The 22091-nt window shown below is 40.0% G+C and overlaps 1 protein-coding gene across 1 annotated transcript in view; it reads right to left on the reverse strand.

Moving 5' to 3' along the window:
* Positions 1-20555, reverse strand: part of tasora (transcription activation suppressor a) — a 38852-nt gene extending 18297 nt beyond the window's left edge. The window contains exons 1-8 of the mRNA XM_076269101.1: positions 20109-20555; positions 18750-18895; positions 12170-12262; positions 10519-10591; positions 4092-4183; positions 2179-2310; positions 1484-1614; positions 1111-1136 (exon numbers count right to left, since the gene is read on the reverse strand). Of these exons, the coding sequence (XP_076125216.1) occupies positions 1111-1136; positions 1484-1614; positions 2179-2310; positions 4092-4183; positions 10519-10591; positions 12170-12262; positions 18750-18895; positions 20109-20166 (751 nt within the window). The 5' untranslated portion in view covers positions 20167-20555. The remainder of the gene's footprint in view (positions 1-1110; positions 1137-1483; positions 1615-2178; positions 2311-4091; positions 4184-10518; positions 10592-12169; positions 12263-18749; positions 18896-20108) is intronic.
* Between the last annotated feature and the right edge of the window lie 1536 nt (positions 20556-22091).

The following is a 22091-nucleotide window of genomic DNA, read 5'->3' on the forward strand; positions in this document are numbered from 1 at the left end:
TGATGGGGTGACACACACATGTACCTCTCTCTTGAGGGGCACTGGCCCCTCATTGAAAATAATAAAAGCCTGTTCCTGATTTTCTATCGTCCTGACTGAGTCTCCAGAGAAATATGGTCGTAAAAATATGCTATCAAAATTACTTTAAAATGACTTTTTACACAACTTGCGCACAACATATACATTCTTATTTTCCACGGTCTTTAAAGCGTTTCATAAACTTTCATTTAAAAGCATAATTACGTCCGAAGCGAAATTTTTAAGCTTGTCCGTGTCTTTGTTTTTGGGTCAAATGGCCTTTTGAATGGGAATTGTAGGGGCACTACTATTTTGATACAAGATCGCGTCAATATTGCTATTTTTAAAACACTAAAGAAGGCTCAACACAACATGAAACCTTGATTGAAGTATCATCAGTGTCTCTACACATGAACCCGAGCATTGAGAACATTGTTCGTGTACACAGTTTACTAAAAAAAAAGGTTTTGGACAACTCACTCCTTGACTGGCAAGATGGCGACGTACAGAAAAACCAATTGAGCTGTTCAAAACCGTTCTTTTAGTAAACTCTGTGTACACCAAAAATGTTCTCAATGCTCGAGTTCATGTGTAGAGCATGGTTGTGTCAAGTTAATTCGCTCGCCAGAGGTGGATTAACGAGAGTTAATTTGACATTCATGTGATGGAAAAAGGTTGGCGCAATGTAAGTTAATGTGACGCCTGCTCAGAATGTTCACAAAGTTAGTGCGAAAATCTAAATTTTGTCTTCAGCAAAATATATGGAAATCCTGAAGGACAATCTGATTCAGTCTGCAAGAGAACTACAATTTAAAAAGGGCTGTTCATACCCGATCCCTTTCCAATCTGGCAGAGCTTGGGCAGTTTTGCAAAGAAAAATGGAATAAAATTGCACCTAGATATGCAAGCCTAATTGAGACCTATCCATGTAGACTCTATGCTTTAATTGTAGATAGATAGATAGATACAGCTCTACTTTTTTGTCTGTTTTTTATCCATTAACATAGCCATTGTGTTTTTTCAGCATCTGGTTCAATAGCCACAACTACAATCAGATGTGGTAAGAAACTGTACAAATGTAGAAAATCATACCTTTTCCTGATGTGAAGCTGTTGGACCTCCAAAATACAAAAATAGAAAAAATAACTCATTAATAAACAACTTCTTGGAAATAATACATTTAACAGGGTATCCTAAATGCATTTGAGCGAGCAACTGTTGTGTAGCATAGAAAGCTCTCTGTAAACACTGAATCCGTTAAATATGCCCTTCTATTGTGTCATAGTTCTCATTCAAAATAGCCGATTTTGCCAAATAGTTTGACTGTATGTACACAACTGTATTGTGTACAGTTAGGACAATTCAATTGAAAACAATGTAATCAAACTGATTTTGTTTCGAACACTCGCTCACATCACATGCAGTTAGAATAAGGTGTAATACAACTTCAATGGGGAAGTACTACCTGAGGGGAGGCATAGGCTTGACAAGAGGGGCTGTTTCTTTGCCTTTGTACTGGAAGGTCAACACAGCATACGGACAGATGTGCCTTGGTCTTGGTCGGACATCAATGTCTGCATACTCGTAAAAGTATTGCTGTTGTAGAGATATGGCACATTAGCACCCACAACAAATTTCTGTTAATATTACCTTTGCACTGTTCCACTACAGAGCTAAAAGAAGTATTTTACATTGACTTATATAGACAATGAATTTAAGTACAGGTCAAATTAACCCAATGTTTCCTCTAGGATTTTTTTAAGCTTTTAAGCAGTGGGGGCAGGCCTGTCCGAACCACCCCCCCACCGTCCCCCCGTCCCCCCGTCCCACGGAACTGACAACTGACACTTCGCTGCAACACAAACAATTATATGTATTCAACTCTATTCACACACAATGAGGCATTATTTTCAGTTGTGATTGAGCTGTATATTTGGAGAATCTATAACAGGTCTGCACAATGAATTTTGAAAGGCAACTGCGACTATTGTGCGTCTGCCCCATTTCTGATACCGTGGGGGAAGAAAATTAAACCGTGGGGGGCCGCCACTACCAAATCAACATAGAGGAAACACTGTAACCAACTCCATCTAGACATTTTGTTGTAAATATGTACCTGACCAGATATTTAACTTTGCTGAATTGTGAGAAAGTGTGTACCTGGGTGTGCTCAAATGCTCTGTAGGAGCGGTGAGATACCACTCGAGAAAGGTTCTTAGAAATGTGGCTGTCAAATTTCGGGGTGGGATCTAGACTTCTGGACATGTTATCAGAGATGCTCTTCATTTTACCCTGAAAAAAAAAAAAAAAAAAACATTCCAAAAAAGTGGATATTAACTCATTGAATGCCAAGCTGTTTTCGGAAGCTTTGTCCTAGAGTGCCAGCAATCTAGACCATTGTTGATGATTTTTGTACAGCCACAGCATATTCTGTGTTATAGCTATGAACACATACAATGGCTCGTTTAAAAGGTGAGACTTTAAGCTCTCAGTGGGTGTAAACCGTGTATTTCTACACGCCTCTGTTTCTGAGAAATCCCAAGCTAAACAGTGGCTAGTTTTCATCAAAATCGCTGTTTTTTTCTAGAAATGGATATAACGTCTTTCATGAAATATTAAGTGTTGCCTGTAAACTTTCCAGGAAGTGATCAGCGAGACCTGGCGAGACTGCCACCTAGTGATAGACCCACGAAAATGGCCTGGTTTTGACCTGACGTGCATGGGTCACTGATTCGACCCAAAGCGGCAACCGAGTTATGATAAAATGTCCAGATAAAATGTCCAGATTGCGTTTTCATGAGTTTTCAATCGTCATATATTTCATTTCCATTCATCACAGAGTTCCCAAAATCACATATAAGGTGTGTTAGAGTGTCTAGCTTCGTAATTTAAAAAAAAAAAAGCTAAAAACGTAATACTACGTTTTTGGCACTCAACGCATGGGAAGGAAAAACGTAATATTACGTTTTTGGCACTCAATGAGTTAAAATGGCATCTGTATAATTAATTATTACATGCTTAAATATACAGGAGTAGACTTGTCATTATTACAAACAAGACAATAATGAATAAATAACTTCTAAATAACTAGCTTAACAGTTTCCCAAGAGAAAGCTGTTCCCTTCAAAAACCTTTACTTAGGATTAACTGTAAAACTAAGCAGACCAACAGAGTACATCTCAATCATTTCCTTCGAGGTTTTGTTTAAGAGAAATCATGTAGGCTAACATTCCAAGTTACTGAATAGAAACTAATGCGTTAGCCTATGGCTAATGTATATGAGAAATCCCATTGAGATGCTAACGGTTAGCATAATCGATTTTAGAGCGAACTTCAGTCCATTTACAAAAGGGTTAGGCCTACATGAGAACAGTTCTTTGTTTACAACTGACTATTAAAATACTCAAAGGCTAATGTTTTTTTCTCTATATAATACCATGTAGGAAAAAACGTGACTCATCAATGCTACTTGAACAGAAGTAGCCGCACAAAATCCCAATTAGCCTAACTCTCGCTGCACAAAATAAACATTAGGCTTGTGCGTGTGACAATGTGGACCCACTAGTGATCATGTGACACTTGCTCTGCTGCGCTGCAGCCCAATCTGGCAAAATGAGTCACAGTGGCCCAAAATTCAAAATGCTTTAGGCTTTAAAATGATATCCTGGTCAAAGTCATATTGTGAATCGTTGTCAAGATACAGAATTTGGAATTATGCCATCCCACCATCTTTTTCCAATTGAAAATCATGTTTTAAGTTACAGATTACAGGCAGGCACAGGTAGGATTTGTAACATTACATTATTTTTACCATTTTCAATGGTTTTTGAAGTAATCGACCTGTATCTAAAAATTAGAATATGCAACTTGTGACTCATTTTGTCAGATCGGGTCACAAATAGTCTGTATTTACCCTTAGCTTAGCATACGAAGTAAGCTAGCATGCTAGCGGGAACCTTATTCTTTGCCTATGGTTTACTAGCATGCTAAGCTAACTTTCAGCACTGTCTATTGTTTCCAAAAAACACAAACAACGCTCGGGCTTTATTTAAAAAAAATAAAAAAATACTTACCCTAATCACTTTAAAGATGATGATTTCTCCAGTGGCTCCAGGCTCAAAAGGGTTTATCTGAAGCAAATCTGAGTACTTAGACAAGTAAACACCTACAAACGAAAAGTGACAACAGAAAAATCAATAGATCAACATTTGTTGTTAAGTATGTGTGAACATATAATAGGGCTGCACGATTATGACCAAAATGATAATCACGATTATTTTGATCAATATTGAGATCACGATTATTAATTAATTTTACTGACAAAAATATTTTTTCCCTAAACATATTGGACTTGCTATCTGGCTCACCCAAATTCTTCCCCTCACATTTACTCCCCTAAATTACTGCAAATATAGATTTGACTGCGACTTCCAAACTTCCAAACAACTTCCAAACAAATGTTTTGTGCGTGCTACTTTGTTAATATTTGGGAAAACGCCCACCGGGAATCCTCCCAACGCTCCCCATTAGCCACCTAAGCTCTGCTTTGTGTTCATGAGTTTACTGTAATCGTTAGTCCAGGGGTGTCCAAACTTTATGACTGAAGGGCCACATTGGGTTTTAGAAAATTGGCCAGCGGACCATACACAAATAATAATAATAATAATAATAATAATAATGTTTTGTATTATTTAAATGACAAAATAATTTTGTTGTAGAAAATTAATTTCTTAAGAAATACTGTTAATTTGATGCTGTTTAATTCATTTATAAATGGTGCACTGTCACTTTAAGACTCTTTGCCAGCTCCACTCAAATATAGCCTGTGGCTAGTGCTGTGCCTATGGCTGTGCCCTCTCACAGTTTATAAATGGTCAGTAGTGGGAACTACTGTTGCCATCGCCCTCTCTCCCACGCTCAAATGCGTCCCCAATTAAATGGACTAGCATAACGTAGTTAGATCTGCTGCAATGGAGATACTATGTATCTCGATGTGACAAGCTGTTTTGACATTGACATTGTAAACGTTCTCTAAGAAGAGTGTAAAGCAGTTTGCAGTAGCCTAAAGTTAACCACAACGTCGTCTATCGCTGGAAAAAAATAGCGAGCGGCCTATGATAAACTAATAAATGCTCGGCGGGCTGGATTAAAGTGCATGGCTGGCCGCAGTTTGGACACCCCTGGTTTAGTCATCCGTTGATATGTAAAACACTGACGTGTAGGCTACATTTTCATTATTATTCACTCGTTTTGAGTAGGCTGTGTCTTGAAACGCATATGCATTGTAGGTTGCACATGTAGCTTATAAAATACATGAATGAAATTCACGGATCTCGTCGTTAGCTCAACTCTTATTACAGTATAGGCTATCGGAGGAAGCAAACAAGGACTAAAAGTTAACGTGATAAAAGGCATGTGTGGTTTACGTCATGTGATGTGTTTCACGGTATGAGTTGAGAGCCCTGCTTTGCTTATATTTTTGGTTAACTTAACTTGCCTGAAATCCGAAATATTTTCGAACAATGGATGATCCGCTTCGAGGGACAAGCTCTTGGCCTTCTGCTGTGCCACACATTTGATTTTTGATCGTTGTTTATTGTATAGTCTAACTAGCCTACTAATAGTTAACATAATGTCACTAGTCCACAGTGCATCAGGCTGAGCAGTGCAGGGAACAGCTGTCATTGGTAGGCTGCATGCAGGCACATGGTCAGACAGGTTTAAGGAGCGCTTGATTTGTTTTGTAGCGGAGCGTTCTATGGGTTGCCAGGTTGGTTCTATGGGTAGAGCACGCATTTGAAATATCGCTCGATCACGCAAATTTGATCGTGGGAAGCCAAAATCGTGATCGTGATTAAAATTCGATTAATTGTGCAGCCCTAACATATAAGCTGATGAACAATCTTGATTATAAATTATCATTAACTATAAAGTGCCTATCTTGTGCCCAGAGGTCCAAACAACAATGCACATTGCATTTGGAGTAATGATTAGGGTTGGGTATCGTTTGGGTTTTATCCGATACCGGTGCTAAATCGATACTTTTTTTTTTACGGTGCCGGTGCCAAAACGGGGCCTGAACCGGTACTTTGTATTTAAATTAAAATGGTCTAAAGCAGTGGTCCCCAAACTTTTTCTTCCGAGGGCCAGCTCAAAATGCCTCGCTCTAATAGAGGGCCACAGACTCGGAGTATATCAGTAACCATAAATAGCTTAGTACTGTGAACAGTCTATCTTAGTTGAATATTCCATTACATTTAATCATAGGCTACTGTAATTTAATACCATTGCTAGCTGTGTTTATATTGCCATCATGCCATATCAGTGTAAAATGTAGCTCAAATGAAATATTCAAAATGTGTGAACTCTGAACTCTGTGTCTTTGCATACACAGCTCAAATTGTGAACAAGCAATATCCTACAAATAATTTAAAGTTCTCAAACTATGAGAGTTGTATGAAGTGCTGGCAAAAACATCTGAAATGACCACTTTCACTCACCTATGAGAACTTTGTGAATTGTGAATTTGTATGAACATTTGAACGAGTGGATAAAAAATAGAAATAATTATCCCAGAAAGTCCCAGAAATATGACTTGAATAGAAGTTAGTTATTAGCAATTAATTGATAAACTTTTAGAATACTTTGAGCACTGATACAGTCAGCATAGGCCTCTTACATTGTTTGCAAGTAGGCCTACATTTCATTCCGTTTTTGATGGCAAGCGCGAAACAGCGCCAAAACAACCACCAGTGGACAAAAAGAGTATTACATGTGTACTGTTAAAGGACAATTCCGGCGCAAAATGAACCTGGGGGTTAATAACACATTTGTACGAGTTCGACCGTTCGCTGGGATTTATTTTCATGCTAGTCGAATGTGACCAGTTTTATTGCAAACCGCTAATTAGTGTTTAACGCTAGCCTTCGGGGCACACGTACAGTAGAAAGAAATCGCTATTTCTATACCACTAACAAGGCTCAAAATAGCACCACACTTACACAGTAGCATAATGAGGGTCTCTACATGTAAACCGAAGCATTGAGAACTTTGTAAGTGTACAGGCAGTTTATTAAAAAGAAACACATTACCGTTCACGTCTGGTTCACATACAGGCAGGCGCCTTGGGAAAACGAAACTCTGGGATGTGAAGTGAATCTCATGTGAAACGTTGTTGCTGAAAGAAAGGACTGTGCAAAAGAGAAGCACTGAACGCAACAGGAGACATAAGAGATGGCAGGCTATTTGAACGAATTTGAAGACATCGAGGATGAACCCTTATTGGACGTCGGAATATAGCCTACCAACGAAGAGCTGCGGAGCTCCGTGAAAGGGCTATGAGAGAGAGAGAGCTACCTGTAGTCAATGCTGCACACAGCCTCGCACTTCTAGAAACTGTAGGCTACCTGCGGACATTGTGAAGCTATAGCCACCGAAGAGGAGTGCCTGTGTTGCATGGAGTGGGACCTGTTGCGTCTTGACCCCCAAGAGACGCAGTGTTTTGTAGAGTCTGAAGATTCCCCCTCATTGATAAACAGGGCTGTAGTTGAAACTTTTTTCCATGTCCCGAAAAGAAATTGGAGGCGGCGATCCATACCAGAGAGACCAGATGGACATCCACTAAGTAAGTACACTATACAAGTTATGTTACATCGGAGCTTATTTCTGATAGGCCTATATTGAGCAAATTACATGATTTTAGTTCACATCGCCTGCCTGTATATGTGAACAACCAGACGTGAACGGTAATGTGTTTCTTTTTAATAAACTGCCTGTACACTTACAAAGTTCTCAATGCTTCGGTTTACATGTAGAGACCCTCATTATGCTACTGTTTAAGTGTGGTGCTATTTTGAGCCTTTTTAGTGGTATAGAAATAGCGATTTCTTTCTACTGTACGTGTGCCCCGAAGGCTAGCGTTAAAAGCTAATTAGCGGTTTGCAATAAAACTGGTCACATTCGACTAGCATGAAAATAAATCCCAGCGAACGGTCGAACTCGTACAAATGTGTTATTAACCCCCAGGTTCATTTTGCGCCGGAATTGTCCTTTAAGGCTCGCTATAGAGAATGAATGGGGGAAATTACGGAGGTTATAGTATAGTATGCGGGGCAGATGCTATATACCATGGACATGTTTTGGGGGGCCACCCAAAATGAGGTGGCGGGCCGTATCTGGCCCGCGGGCCGTAGTTTGGGGACCACTGGTCTAAAGCATGAATTGCTTTTTTTATTGATAAGACACATTTGAAGAGGAAATGTAATTTATATTCAATTTACTATCAATATCTCATTGCTCCTACGCATAATAGCCTACATTTAAAGGTTAAAACAGCTTGCCATGGATGCACAAACAATGGTAAGCTCTGCTTTCAAGTTTACCCAGTGTAGGCGGTTTGCCATAAGGTATGTTAAAACCGCTTGCCATATAGAACTGCCAGGTCATGGACAACGGCATTTGCAAGCAAGCTAATCTAACAGGGACTCTTTCTGAATTACTTTCCAATTAATTTAGTGTGTTCCCAAATGCTTCAAGAAATTTCATGTCTTTCCCCAAAACACGCAAAAGTTTTGAACATGTTAGGCTACATGTCGGTGTTGAAATGTTTAGATTCCCAGCGCTAGGCATTTTAACAGCAACTATGGCTATGCGCTATACCAGTCAGCTGAGTTTAATTAGCGATAAAGTACGAAGGGTTCCGTTAACCTAATTTCGCTCCGCCTAGCTCCACTCATCCATCTGGAACCGATCCATTGAAGTGTTGCTTCAGAAGGCTGGGCCTAATCAAAAAATGCTTGCATATGATTGAATAAGCCACTTGTCCGTCATCTATTGACGTGCTACTTCAACCACTCACATCGAAGCCAACCCGTGACGCTAATGGTGTGTTTCCACACAACGAAATTTCGCGTCGCTCTCATTGAGGTTGAATAGAGACGAAATTCGCCCTAGTTGGGCGAAATGAAAGCGAATCGCCGAGGCAGGCGAAACAAAGTTGGCCAAAGTTTAACTTTATTTAAATGAGGACCATTCGAGAACCAATCAGGTCCGCGTCTTTGTGTTTGGAGGCGGGAGTTACAAAAAAGTCTGACCAAGATGGCGGAGACTACCTGAGCTGTAACGCGAAAATTTGTATGTGATTAAAATGTTTCTACACGAACATTGGCACTTGTATCAACACGAATTGTGGTTTATATGCCACACGAACTTAGTCAGAGCACATACACCACTAAATAGACCACTATATATGTTAGTTTAAGCACTCGATCTTTTTTAGCTAGCTGACAGGCGAAATGCTAGTATTTTAGGACACTGGATTGCATTGTAAACCTAGCTAGACAGCTAGGCTACATGCTGCAACACAGGTATGAAATATATTATGTCTTATTGACCTTGTTGTTTCTATGAATATGAATTGTTGTTTATAGGCAACATCAACTTAGTCGAGGCATAAAGACCCCTGGATATCTTCATTAAGTACTTAAACGTGTGAATTAGCTGATTAGCCTAATTAGCTCGCTTGCCACCACTGGCTAGACACTGCAGTCAAAAGGTTAGCGGTTTCGCTGTCACGCCCCCGAGGCGAAATTTCACTGGCCGAAAATCGCGAGGTGTTTCGCTGTGTGGAAACACACCGTAATAACAGTATCACAGTCGCTTCTACGCTATGTCACATCTATGAAACTCCCGCCCTGTGTCCTGATTGGCTGAACCATAAAGTCGGTTGCAGAAATCACTCTCAATGGAAGAGGTCCCAGATGGATGTGAGTGAAGCTAGGCGGAGCTAAGCGGAACGAAATTCATCTGGCTAGGGTCAGGTTAGGGTTCCGTAGCCTCTTTGACAGCTCAGTGACATCAGGTATGTAACCTACATATTTATGTTTTTGCCATCTAACTTTTAACATGATCTTCATATTCATTGTGATGCTATATGGACCTCATGCATATGAACGATTAATATCATGCCATTATGTTGTTTAGAACACACCGTGAAATAAAGTTTTCATCTTACAACTTTGCTGATAACATTTCAAATAAATGCCAGCTAGCGCATTAGCAAAGATATTGTGTAACGTATACTGTTGATGTTGTTTCATAGCCTTTTGCTTGTGTGTAGTTAAGCCCACTGCTAGATTTTGACAGGAGCTTGTGATATCGCTTTAAAGCTACTTGGGCTCCCGCAAACTGTCAAACACTGTCCACTCGCCTATAGTGGTGACCCCTCTGGTTTATACATCCAGTGTTTATGTTAGCTAACTGTATCTTGATGTGTTGCTCTCAGAGCAAGACGTTAGAGATGGCGCATGACATGCAGTGATGCCTCGTACAAAAAAAAAAAAAAAACGCGATTTAAGCACCGAAATGAGGCACCGAAATCCACGTTGTTATTCGATGCAGTTACTACCGTTTGCATCGGCACCGGTGCCATATTAGAACCGTGTTTCGGTGCCCAACCCTAGTAATGATGCACAACCCTGTTATATGACTTCATTCGCTCACCCTTGGAGGGATTCCCCAGCATATTCATCCAGCTGTGTCCAACATGCAGGCCTTTATCACAGATGCTCTGCAGCTGAAAAGCAATATAGTAAAATAGGTGAACATTTTCTACCTTGGTACTTGGTACTACTGGACATTAGCCTGGGTGAACCTAGACAAACCTGTTCGCACATTTTCATTTGCTCTGCAGTCCCATCTGGAGACCCTCCCATGGAAGCAGACTTTTGAATCACCAGAACCCAGGAACAAATTATTACTACGGTATGGGACTGGCTATATATGATGACAGACAGCTGAGTAGAGATACCAGAGCAGTTCAACACAACCGATGGTTGCACTGATGACGTCAGTGAACAAAATAGACGTACATTTTCTTTGGAACGGAGTAAACAACTGCATTTAAACAAACAATACCAAAGCCATAACTATCACTACATTGTCATTGTCTTGTCTTGCACCTGACCTAGTACCTGGCGTTATCCCTGTGTGTGCGTGTATTTTCGTGAGAGTGTTGTTATCCTAAGGTTTGTGTATATGGTCCAAGCCACCTCTAGTCTGGATTGGTGTGTTTACCAACTGACTGGTTGTTGTCTCTTCAAGCCTGTGTGCGTGACCAGCACAGTCTGTCTATTTCAGTTCAAAAGGATGGTTTAACAAAATAAGTTATCCACAAAACGAAAGGAAACTCCTAAATTCCTCCAAGTTTGCAGGAGCATGCAATTCAAGCAAGATGCCAAACGAATCTCCTTCAGAAAGCACTCAGCCCACTTTTCTTTGCCCACAGGCCAATTACAAGATGCCTGCCTACAGGTGAAGTCTCCCTAGTGGCTCCCCAGTGTCAGTCAGTTAACTGACCCTTATGATTACCTAACACCTTCATTTATAAGAAGCAGGGTTCCCACTCCAAGTCAAATGTAAAATTCCATGACTTTTCCCTGATAATAAAAAACCTGAATTTCCATGACTTACTATCTGAAATGTACAATATACTGACCAATGATTTCAGAGCAGCCGCATAGCGTTCAACAATCTTTGAGCATTGAATAAACAAAGATGGGTGAATCAAGCAAGCTAATAACCAGATATACACCAATTATGCATGGAAATATTATTTGTATTAATGTATTATTTTTAGTACATTTTAAACTGCAAAACAAAAAAATCCCTGATATTCCATGACTTTGCCCACTATGACAGTAAAGTGAATATCTGGGGTGTGGACAAAACAAGGTATTTGAAGACATCATCTTGGGCTTTGGGTAACAGTGAAAATGTTGAGAAAATGTTGATCAGACATTTTATAGACCAAAAAACGAATTGGCTAATTGAGTAAATAATCTAGAGATTAATCAATTATGAGAAATCATTAGTTGCAGTCCTATCCTAATTAATAATAGTGCAATAAGGTTTGAACAAACAGACCTGAGTAAAGCAAAAATGTTGTCAACAAATAGTAAGTCCTGATTTAAGAATATAAAATTCCTAGAGATTTTGCAATTTGTAAAATACAATAAAGAGGACTCTCAAAATGCTTTCACTGATGTGTATAGTGGGCACAAATGTTTTATTTAACCAAACAAAGCATTTACAAAGCATCTTTTCGATTTCCCTCGGGATGAATAAAGTATCTATCTATCTATCTATCATTTACCTTGTAGCTTTCACAAAGAATGAAGCAATAGGACTCCACCATCTCCTTCTCCGAGCGGCCCTCCAATTTCAGCTCCCGCCTCTTCTCAATGAACTACAACAAACAAAAGTTCACATGGTGGACAAATGTCTTAATAATAATAACAATAATAATAATAATAATAAATATAGCCGCAAGCGGCAATGGCGGGCCCGAGCACCTGCGGGCCGCAACCCGTGACATGTCGGAATCCAACAAAGCACCGACGTGTTGCGTTTGTGAAATGTACATATTTGATGCGTGTTCTATATGTTTTTGTATTTTATTTTCTGTCACATGTACTTGCTTGGCCAGGTGGGGGCAAAATGCAAGGCAGGCCCATTGGGTGTCATCATCAGCATAATATATATTAACCTGAGACATTTCAGACCATTCATTTTAAGCAAAGAACATTTCTGATACACTTTTTGGCCAGATGGTGGCGCTATATTAGGCATTTGAATTACACATGTGAATATCATCACAATAATGATATCCAATATTTTGCAAAGTTTCAGATCAACCAATATAGGCATTACCAATATCTGGTACATTTACTGCTTGACCAGGTGGTGGCGCTATGCCAGGCAGGCCCATTGGGTGTCTGGATATCATCATAATCATAATATCTATTAACCTGAAAAGTTTCAGACCATTTATTCAAAGCATAGAGCATTTCTGGCACATTTCCTGCTTGGCCAGAAGGTGGCGCTATGCTAGGGCTGTGAATTACGCATGTGAATATCATCACAATAATGATATCCAATATTTTATAAAGTTTCAGATCAATCACTTAAGGCATTGTCCATTTCTGGCACATTTCCTGCTTGGCCAGGTGGTGGCGCTATGCCAGGCAGGCCCATTGGGTGTCTGGATATCATCATAATCATGATATCTATTAACCTGAGAAGTTTCAGACCATTCATTCAATGCACTGTGATTTATGACACATTTCCTGTTTATGTGGTGAGATATTAAAATCATATCAAATATATTACAACATTCAAAAATCCATTCACAATTTAACATCAGCGACATCTTGGCATAATGTTTGCCAAATTTCAAATGAATCTGACAAACCGTCTAGGAGGAGTATGTTCAAATTGATCATGTGACATCAGTATAATTGTCATTCTTTCTGTTGCCAGTTGGTGGCGCTATGCCAAACATGCATTATGGGCATGTGAATATTATCATTAACATGGTCTTCAATGACCTGTGAAATTTAAAAAATTTCAAGCCATGCATGGTGAATTATGACACATTTATTGTTTATGTGGAAGGGTATTAAAATTAATAATTTCGCCATTTCGTCAAATTACAACATATCAAAAAAAGGCTTCACAATTTATAATCAGGAACATCTCGGCGTCATGTATACCAACTTTGACATGAATCGGATCAACCGTCTAGGAGGAGTACGTTAAAATTGATCATGTCCACAACACACAAAATCTCAATTACCTCACTTCCTGTGGGCGTGGCTAATGGCATGTTAATAGAAAAGTTGTTTGTTTTTGGGAGTTGCATACACCCACCAAATTTGGTGTGTGTATCTAAAACTATATGCCAACCACAAGTCACTGTGACGTAAGGGGGCGCTATGGAGTTCCTGGGCAACGCCCGGTGCCAAGCTTTTATCCCTGTCTATTCACTGTACCACTTGATGTGTGTGCTAAATTTCATGCGTTTTCGACCATGTTAACCACCTGAAAATATATGCCAACCACGGGATCAGTCACCTAAGGGGGCGCTAGCGAGTCTCTGGGCCACACCCGAGGTCAAGCTCTTGTACCTAACTGCGTTGTGTGACACCTGACGTGTGTGCCAAATTTCAAGAATTTTCGACCATGTTAACCACCTCAAAAACAGGAAAGCAAAAAAGTGGAATAACAATAATAATAATAATAATAATAATAATCCTTACAAAAACAATAGGGCCTTGCGCCCTTCGGTGCTCGGGCCCTAATAATAAATAGCTGTAGAGCAGCGATGATCAGGGCCCAAGCAGTTGATCCCTTGACACTATTTGAAGAACTTGTGATTTAGAGTATTTGTGACCATTACCCACTGTGGCAGCTACAGTGAGGGAGAACTCATTGGCATAAGTGGGACTTGACCTGAGTTGAGTGGGACCTCAACATTGCCAAACAAGTCACTTACCACACTCTTAAAATGAATGTGTTAGAAACAACACAAACTTTGTTGTCCCTATCTGAACATAGAGATGGGTTAAAAACAAGTTGTGTTATTTTCAACGTTTTCATTTTAAGAGTACAATTAAGCTACTGTGCTACTCTGCAATTGAGTATGCAGCCTGGCTCAAGTGCCGTCTAGAGCAGTGTTTCCCAAACTTTTTTTCTGGCGACCCACTTTTTAAAAATGACAGACCATCGCGACCCATTTCACTTCAAATCTACCCTGCAACCACCAATATTGTTTTAGGCCACAGGTTCTCCAACTTTTCTATGACTCCCCCAACCATACATTGCTATAGGATCCCTGCTTTGAACACGGTTGTGTTGCATTTTGAACACCATCAGCTTGAAAAGTTGGAAATGACTACTGAAAAGATAAGTTTTAATGCGCATCTGAGTTGGGGAAATTTTCGCATGTTGTGCAGTCGTCATTCTTCAGCATAGTAAGCTGTTCCTGTATTTCTAGTTGCGTTGCAGACAAATGGGTCCATAACACTGTGGACGTCAATTCCAATGTAAACAGCACATAACTCAAGTCGTTATATTGTATTGTTGTATTATATTATATTGTATAGTCGTTATATCAGAACAAGAGGCGTTTTGCGCAATAGCCGGAAAAATGCGCCTTTACTTTGGAGTTAGCTAGGTAGAAAACGAGAGGAATAGTGTTTAAATGCCCATTTAAATTGTAGACTATAATGCACTGTTGTGCATTTTAAATCAGAAATAAGAATGTGAGGAGGTTGCTATTAACTTTAAAGATTGCATCTGCAAATCGAAACTGTATGCAAATTGAATGGCCTTATGTCCGGTCTATGGATGTCTGCTTTAGTTGACAGCGCGGTCACTAGATTTGAATCGGTAAAGTTGAGGAGCTGGTATCTATTAATGTTCGTGCAAATAGGCGGATTCATGTCCCTTGCAGTTTGCAACTGCGAGGTACATGGCAGGCGCCCCACAGAACGGTTTCATTTTGAGAGGTAGATATCCATGCTGGCACCCCCTCTGCGGTGCGTTCGTCCCCCAGTTTCATGCGTCAGTTTCATGAGCTTTTATGACAAAACTGTGACTGTGGTAGTTAACAATCTACATCCTAATAGAAAACTGTTAGCTTTCCTGGTATCAAATGACAAATGGTATCCGTTAGGCCAATAACAACATAAATTGTGCTGGCGACCCAAATAAAATCTCCTGCGACCCACCCGTGGGTCGCGACCCAGACTTTGGGAAACACTGGTTTAGAGGGACATGGCTGTTCAATTCAATTACACTGTTCAAAAGTTACTTTTAAAATGCATTCCATTACAGATTACAGAATATATGCCCTAAAATGTATTTTGTAACGTATTCTAATAGATTACTCAACATCATCTATTAGAATGAGTAACACATTTTGAAAACTTTAGATTACATCAGATTACATCAGCATTGTATTATATTTCATTAGCAGTGGATGAAACAGTTATATGAGCTGATTTGAAGTTGTAAGACTCATAGCTTATGTCAACAGCCTCGCTGTAAACGGACTTTACAGCGAGGATTGATTGCTGTGAAACACTGTGTTAAAAAAGGTTACTAAATCCCAAACAAGGTATACACAGATAAAATAATAATAATTTCAACAGCACAATGGGAGTTACATGCCTCTTTACAGAACACTCAAGAAACAAGAACCTATACTTGTCTAAGACATGCTGGATGGATATAGGCCCTATTGGCCTACAACAAAACTCATTTTACATTCTACATTCCCAGCAGGGTTGTGCAAAATTCAAATTGCAATTCTGCTTCCTGTTTGCTACCTCAACTGAAATGCAAGTGGAAGTGGAATTTAAGAGCCAGTTTCAATTCAATTCTGGAAATTTGCACAACCTTGATTCCCAGAGAGGTTTTTCATTTAGGCTAGGGGTGTCAAACTAATATTAGGCATTCTTGCTCAACCATAGTAAGCAATTCTAATAACATAATAATTATTTATGCATTTCCTGTATTTGTTTTCTGAGCTGATTTCAAGAACACACAGAGGTCGGGATTTTTAAAGTCGGGTCCTCCGAGTTAATGGTCGGTGTGACAAGACACATTAGCGGGTTTCCCACGGTCACACCAAGGACGTGCAAACAGGGGCGAGACAGCACTCATCCTGTCCCCATTAGCACTTCCTGAGCATAATTGTGCCTTAATCGTGTTATTCCCGAGCTATTAGCGCCAGGTTTCTGGACTCACCTTTACCCTAGGGCCAACAAGTGCTTTACTAGTGCTTGAGGGTGTCAAGGTGGAAGGTGGGACTTGTGTTTTGAGTCTCAGTGCTTGAAGCTCGGCCATCATCACCTGTACGCTTGAATATAGCACTGGCTCGATAGTGGGTCTGCGGCTATTATGTCTCAGGCAGTTTTCGAACCCGGGTCTCCTGGGCTGCTGACTAGCTGAGAGTTGCAAACTGAGTGTGAGAGTACATCACAATTCATGTATGCGGACTTTCAAAATTTCAATTAGTTTCTACTTTTCTGAAATGTTGTATATGTCCATAGATCATTGTGCTAATTACATGTAGGAAGTTTAGTTTTGGACCTTTGCATGATATTGGCCACTAAGTTATAAAGAGCCACTTCCTTGTAATGTTCATTGAGTGCTTTTTAAAATATGGTTTGACAAATAAAAGATTTTTTGGATAATCATTTATCAGCATTGTCTGTAGATGATGTACACCGAGCAAACAGCCTCAGACTAGTTCACTTTACTTTCAATTATTTTTAAATTGTGAGCAAAGTTGACATTTTTAGAGCAAAAGACCAAACTACATACAGTCCCAAAAACAGTAGATTAAATTGATGCAAATTTTGAGGCGAGACCTCACAGTACCTGAGATATGACATGCATATCAGATCAGATGCATATCATGCGTAAGTGTATGTGTGTGTGTGTGTGTGCGTGTGTACAGGGCTTCAGACTAACTTTTTGCATTGGTTGCACTGGTATGCCTAACTTTTTTATTTAGGTGCACCAGCATAAAATTTAGGTGCATCCAAACTTTTCATCGCGGCGTCTTTAACGGCATAATTTCAAGACCACCTTTTTATCGCTTTCCATATACATTCCGTGTCTGAGCTGTTGTCAGAGCATGGACCGGAAATGACAGTATGATTTGATTTGGGGCCCCTACCACCTTGATGCCATCAGTAATTGAATACTATGTGTCATTCATTCAGTGGCTATCCTAGGCTCTACTCGACCCTCCACACACACATGGAAAATGATGGCTTGTCATATGTTTCTATTTCATATTGTGGAATTCATAAACTTGATACATTTTGTTAATAATTTATAGTATTTTATGATCTTCATAATAATCCACTAATAGCTAAAAATATTTAGTAATTTGAATGGTGGTGTGTAGGTCTAATTGAGTGCCTGTCACTTTAAGAAGAATGTGAAAATAATTAGCTTTCATTCTCACAGTTTTAGGCTAGAGGAAAATGGAAAATAGTTGTGCATCGTCCAAGTATAGCCTATATTAATGCAATTCATTATGTTTTCTATGTCATTAGGTAAAATAGATGTCAAGATGACAAGTCAAAGAAAACATTTCTGGGATCATAGAAGAGATAAGTGCAATATTAATTTCTATGATTTTGGTAAGCACTGCATTAATGATAGACATGACGCGTGAGCTAACGGGACAGTTACCTAGAATGAACTCTCAAGATGTAAAAGTTTGCCAATAGGTTGTGCTTATTTCGGAAATGTCCTTAAACCCAACAGTAGGCCTAAATGAACTAAATACCATAGCCTCAGTAGGTTAGCAACACAAACTTGAGAGGTGCAAGTCAGCAAATCAACTTAACATCGCTACTCGCTACTTATCGCGACAGCTGCGGAGAAAAGACAAATAGGCTACGGGAAGCACCGACTGTCATTCTTAAAAGTAGGCTATAGTGATACTAATAAAATTAGGTACTGTGATGTTCCTAATTTCAGGGTATTGCGATACTTTTGTAGTAGGCTGTCGGTGCACCAGGCAAAGGAGAACGCTTAGTTCGTGGAGACACAGCAAATGCGAGGAAAGTCTAGGCACTCACCCTTATGACATTAGGTGCACCAGTGCAACCCAGGGAAAATTTTAGTCGCACCTTGGAGCCCTGGTTTGTGTGTGTGCGAGCATACGTAGTGAGTAGCTGATCATAGGGGGCCATATCATGTTGCATATTCTGCAACATCCTATATTTCTACTAAGCTATTTCTTTTTGAGAAAATCCATGACATAAACTGTGAAAAGTCAAGTCAGAAAATTTTGGATGACTTGGCATGGTGTAACCCATACAGTAGGTAAAAACAGGAACACAATTTCGCAGAAATGGAAGACTCACTTCTTTCTCTTGGAGCTCACTGTGAACAAGGCAATGCTTGGTGTACTGGTAACTCCCCCATGAAGAAGGATCCTTATAACCAGAGGTAATGATCTTCGATATGTCTGTGTACTCCCTGGACTCTGAGGATACATACTGGAACAGAGCTGTAAGAGAGGTAATGGGAGTGAGACATAAGGACAGACGAGAATCAATGTGGCAGGTGTTTTCACAGTGGAATGGTGTGACCTGACAAACACTATAAAGCACTATTCAACACAGGCAGCATATCATGTTAGACAATGTACTGTTCGCTCTATTATTTTAATCCAAACCAAGTGTATATGACAATGGCAGAATAGTCTGTTAAAACACAGTGCAGATGTGGCCAACCAGACCAAACCACAAAATATGTACCAAAGGTAAATTGTCCACTCGTTGTAAGGGATGAAACTATTGATACACTTGAATATTGTAATAGTATGCTTTGGGATACTGTGTTGATTCTTTAAAACACTGCATGGTTTTATCGTCACTGTTCAAGACAAATATTCTTTTCTTACAAAAAGTAGGCTTGCTATGATGTAAGATGTTACAGGAATTGGCAATGTCAATCCAGATCCCACTATGCTGCATAAAAAATACCCTTTTACTCTAAATGTGCATATATGGTGGTAAACTTTTCATATTATATCTGGAATTGCCAGATTCCAGCCAATACACAGCTCTACTTATTATGATGATCTACACTATCAAACCCCAGGTCTTACACCTACACAAAATCAATCAAAGATTTCACAACAGAAAACTAGCTTTGAACTTGCTACTACGAATACAATGCCTTCTGCAACAGTATACTGGTTGTGATACACGCAACATTTCATGTCCCAGATCAATTGAATTACTGAAGCATATATCAGACCACGCTCTGTTGACACTTAACAGTTGCAGTCAATTGCAGTACGCTAATTGTGCACAGTGGGTGTGGCTACAAACAGAACCAACAAGCGTCAGAATATCCAAGATTTCCTTTGAAATGATGTTACGCATGTTAACGTTCCCAGTTTTGACTCTCTTTGTGGCTATAGGTTTCAAGAAATAGTGTCATTAAGCCTACGATTCAGAGCAGAGACGACATCACCTGAACATTGTGAGGTAACGAACTTTCCTTGATTAGCTACAGATAATACATTAACCACACACCAAAGCAAGCCCCGCCAAATTTGGTCGAACAAATTACTCTGTATGATTTGTTGACTGGCCAATCCTATCTGTTAAGTCTGCAGACATACAGAGGACTTCAGAAGTAAATGAAAAACATGCTGCCAGCTAGCCATGTCTAGCATACACAACGAGCAGCATTGAAACCAGGGGATGCACCTCTCTTTTCTTTGCTTTTCCTTGGAATTTGAAAGTTAAGCCGTGGGGTGTCTTCCATCGCTTTCAGATATGGTGGGGAACTACTGTGTTTCAATTCAGTCGATCCGCTTTTCAGTATCTCTGTATAGTCCTTGTTAGAATCAGACGCCAGTTTCCGCACACACTATGGATCCGCCATCTTGGTTCGGAGCTACTAGAACTGATTGCGGGGCTGCAGAAAAATAACCACTCCGGCCACTATATTTATACAGTCTATGACTGTAGCCATGTTTGCCGTCTTAGTATTCCTTTTTCGCCGCTGTTTTCAAACATATGAACAAACACAGTGTCTTTGTCACGGCGATTCTGCTATAAACTGAAGTAGCCCTCGTTCATCCTGCACCCGCCGTGATGTCGTGTGTTTCTGTGACCTCCCAGTGGTTCTTTGGATTGGACTATTCCGGTTGAGAGCTGTGGATTGAATCGCCACCATGAGCACCACTCACAGGTGTGTTGATGAACTACAAGAAGACGCTGCCAAAGATGGCACGTTCAATCTGAAAACGACCTGCAACTTTTTGTTAAGGTTAACAACTAGGTTTAACGACATGTTACCTCAAAACAGTGTGCAAGGGTTTTTTCCTGTGTTGAGTTAAAGACAGACAAAGCATTGCAAATAGTATGATTTAACATAATCAGTGGTATTTAAATGCTCTGTTGTTCGTGCAAGCGCCGCAATGCCTTCAATGAATTCAATGACATTTACAGAAACTATTTTGATAGCATCCATGATAGCACAATCGAAATGCCATATGTACTGTAGGTTATCACAGGAACTAGATGTACCGCAAAGTGTACATCTAATGTGCTCATGTGCACATTCTCTCCGCAAAAATAAATCGCGCTTGTCAATTTGTCTCCATCTCCTACTCCATCCTCTACTCTTGCAACTTTTGTGAATGTAAATGAGTATGTGCATGTGTGTGAACACGTGTGTGTTTGCTTTTGTGTATATGTGTGCTTCTGTGTGTGTGTTCGCTTGTGAGTGTTTTGGTGGGGATAATTGTGTGTGTGTTTGTGTGTGTGTGTGCGCGCATGTGTTTCTGCTTGCCTGCACGTGTGTGTGTGTATGTCTGTGTGTGTTCGATTGTGAGTGTGTGTGGGTGCATGTGTGCCTGCTTGTCAGCATGTGTGTGTTTTTATTTGTGTATGTGTTTAGGTGTGTGGGTGTGTTTGTGCGTGCGTGCGTGTACAGTACATGGTTGTATTTTTGTGTGTGTGCGTGCGTGTTTTTGCGTGTGTGCGGGCGGGTGTGTCAGCCTGTGTGTGTGTGTTTATGTGTGTGTGTGTGCGTGCGCGTGTGTACATGTGTATGCGTGCATGCTACTGTGTGTATGTGTGTGTATGTTTTTTTTTCTTCAATTCAGTTTTACATAGGCCTATGGCCCTGTCTTTTTGCAGTGCAAAGTTGTAAATTTCTGTGGATCGCTTTCTTTAATTTAGTTGAACTTGGTATGTGTATAAAAGAGAAATATGCCGGCACTGCCCTAATGATGAGGACCTGATGGGGGCTAGACGTAAAAGCCATTTATTTCATATTGCGCGCACATTTAAATGTTTTTTTTTTTATGTATTGGAAGTTGGGGGCCTGTGCCCCAGCAAAGCTCTAGGTCTAGAATTGCCCCTGGCCAGACCCTTAATCTTAAGGTCCCAACTGAATCTAGATTTAAGACTAAACTGTTTTCAGTTACAAATTCTGAATCTGCCTCTTTTCGCTTGCACTGCCATGAAGAACATCTAAAAAATGGAGTTAGCTAGCCGGCATGGCTAATCGGTACTTAAAGGAATTATCCGGAGTAAAATGCACTTTAGATCGATTTACGGATGATTGGGGGTAGGCCTACATACGTTGAGTTGACATCAAAATCATGTCATTCGGATGTGTTTTGAGAAAGTTCGATTGTACCGTTTTCAGTCACAACTCGTAGCCTGGAAGTGAGCGGG

Source organism: Alosa pseudoharengus, unplaced genomic scaffold (genome assembly GCF_046254945.1).
Source record: "Alosa pseudoharengus isolate Yale_2024_CS ecotype anadromous, Long Island Sound unplaced genomic scaffold, YU_APseudo_1.1 YU_APseudo_1.1_scf_5, whole genome shotgun sequence".
NCBI classification, from domain to species: Eukaryota; Metazoa; Chordata; class Actinopteri; order Clupeiformes; family Clupeidae; genus Alosa; species Alosa pseudoharengus.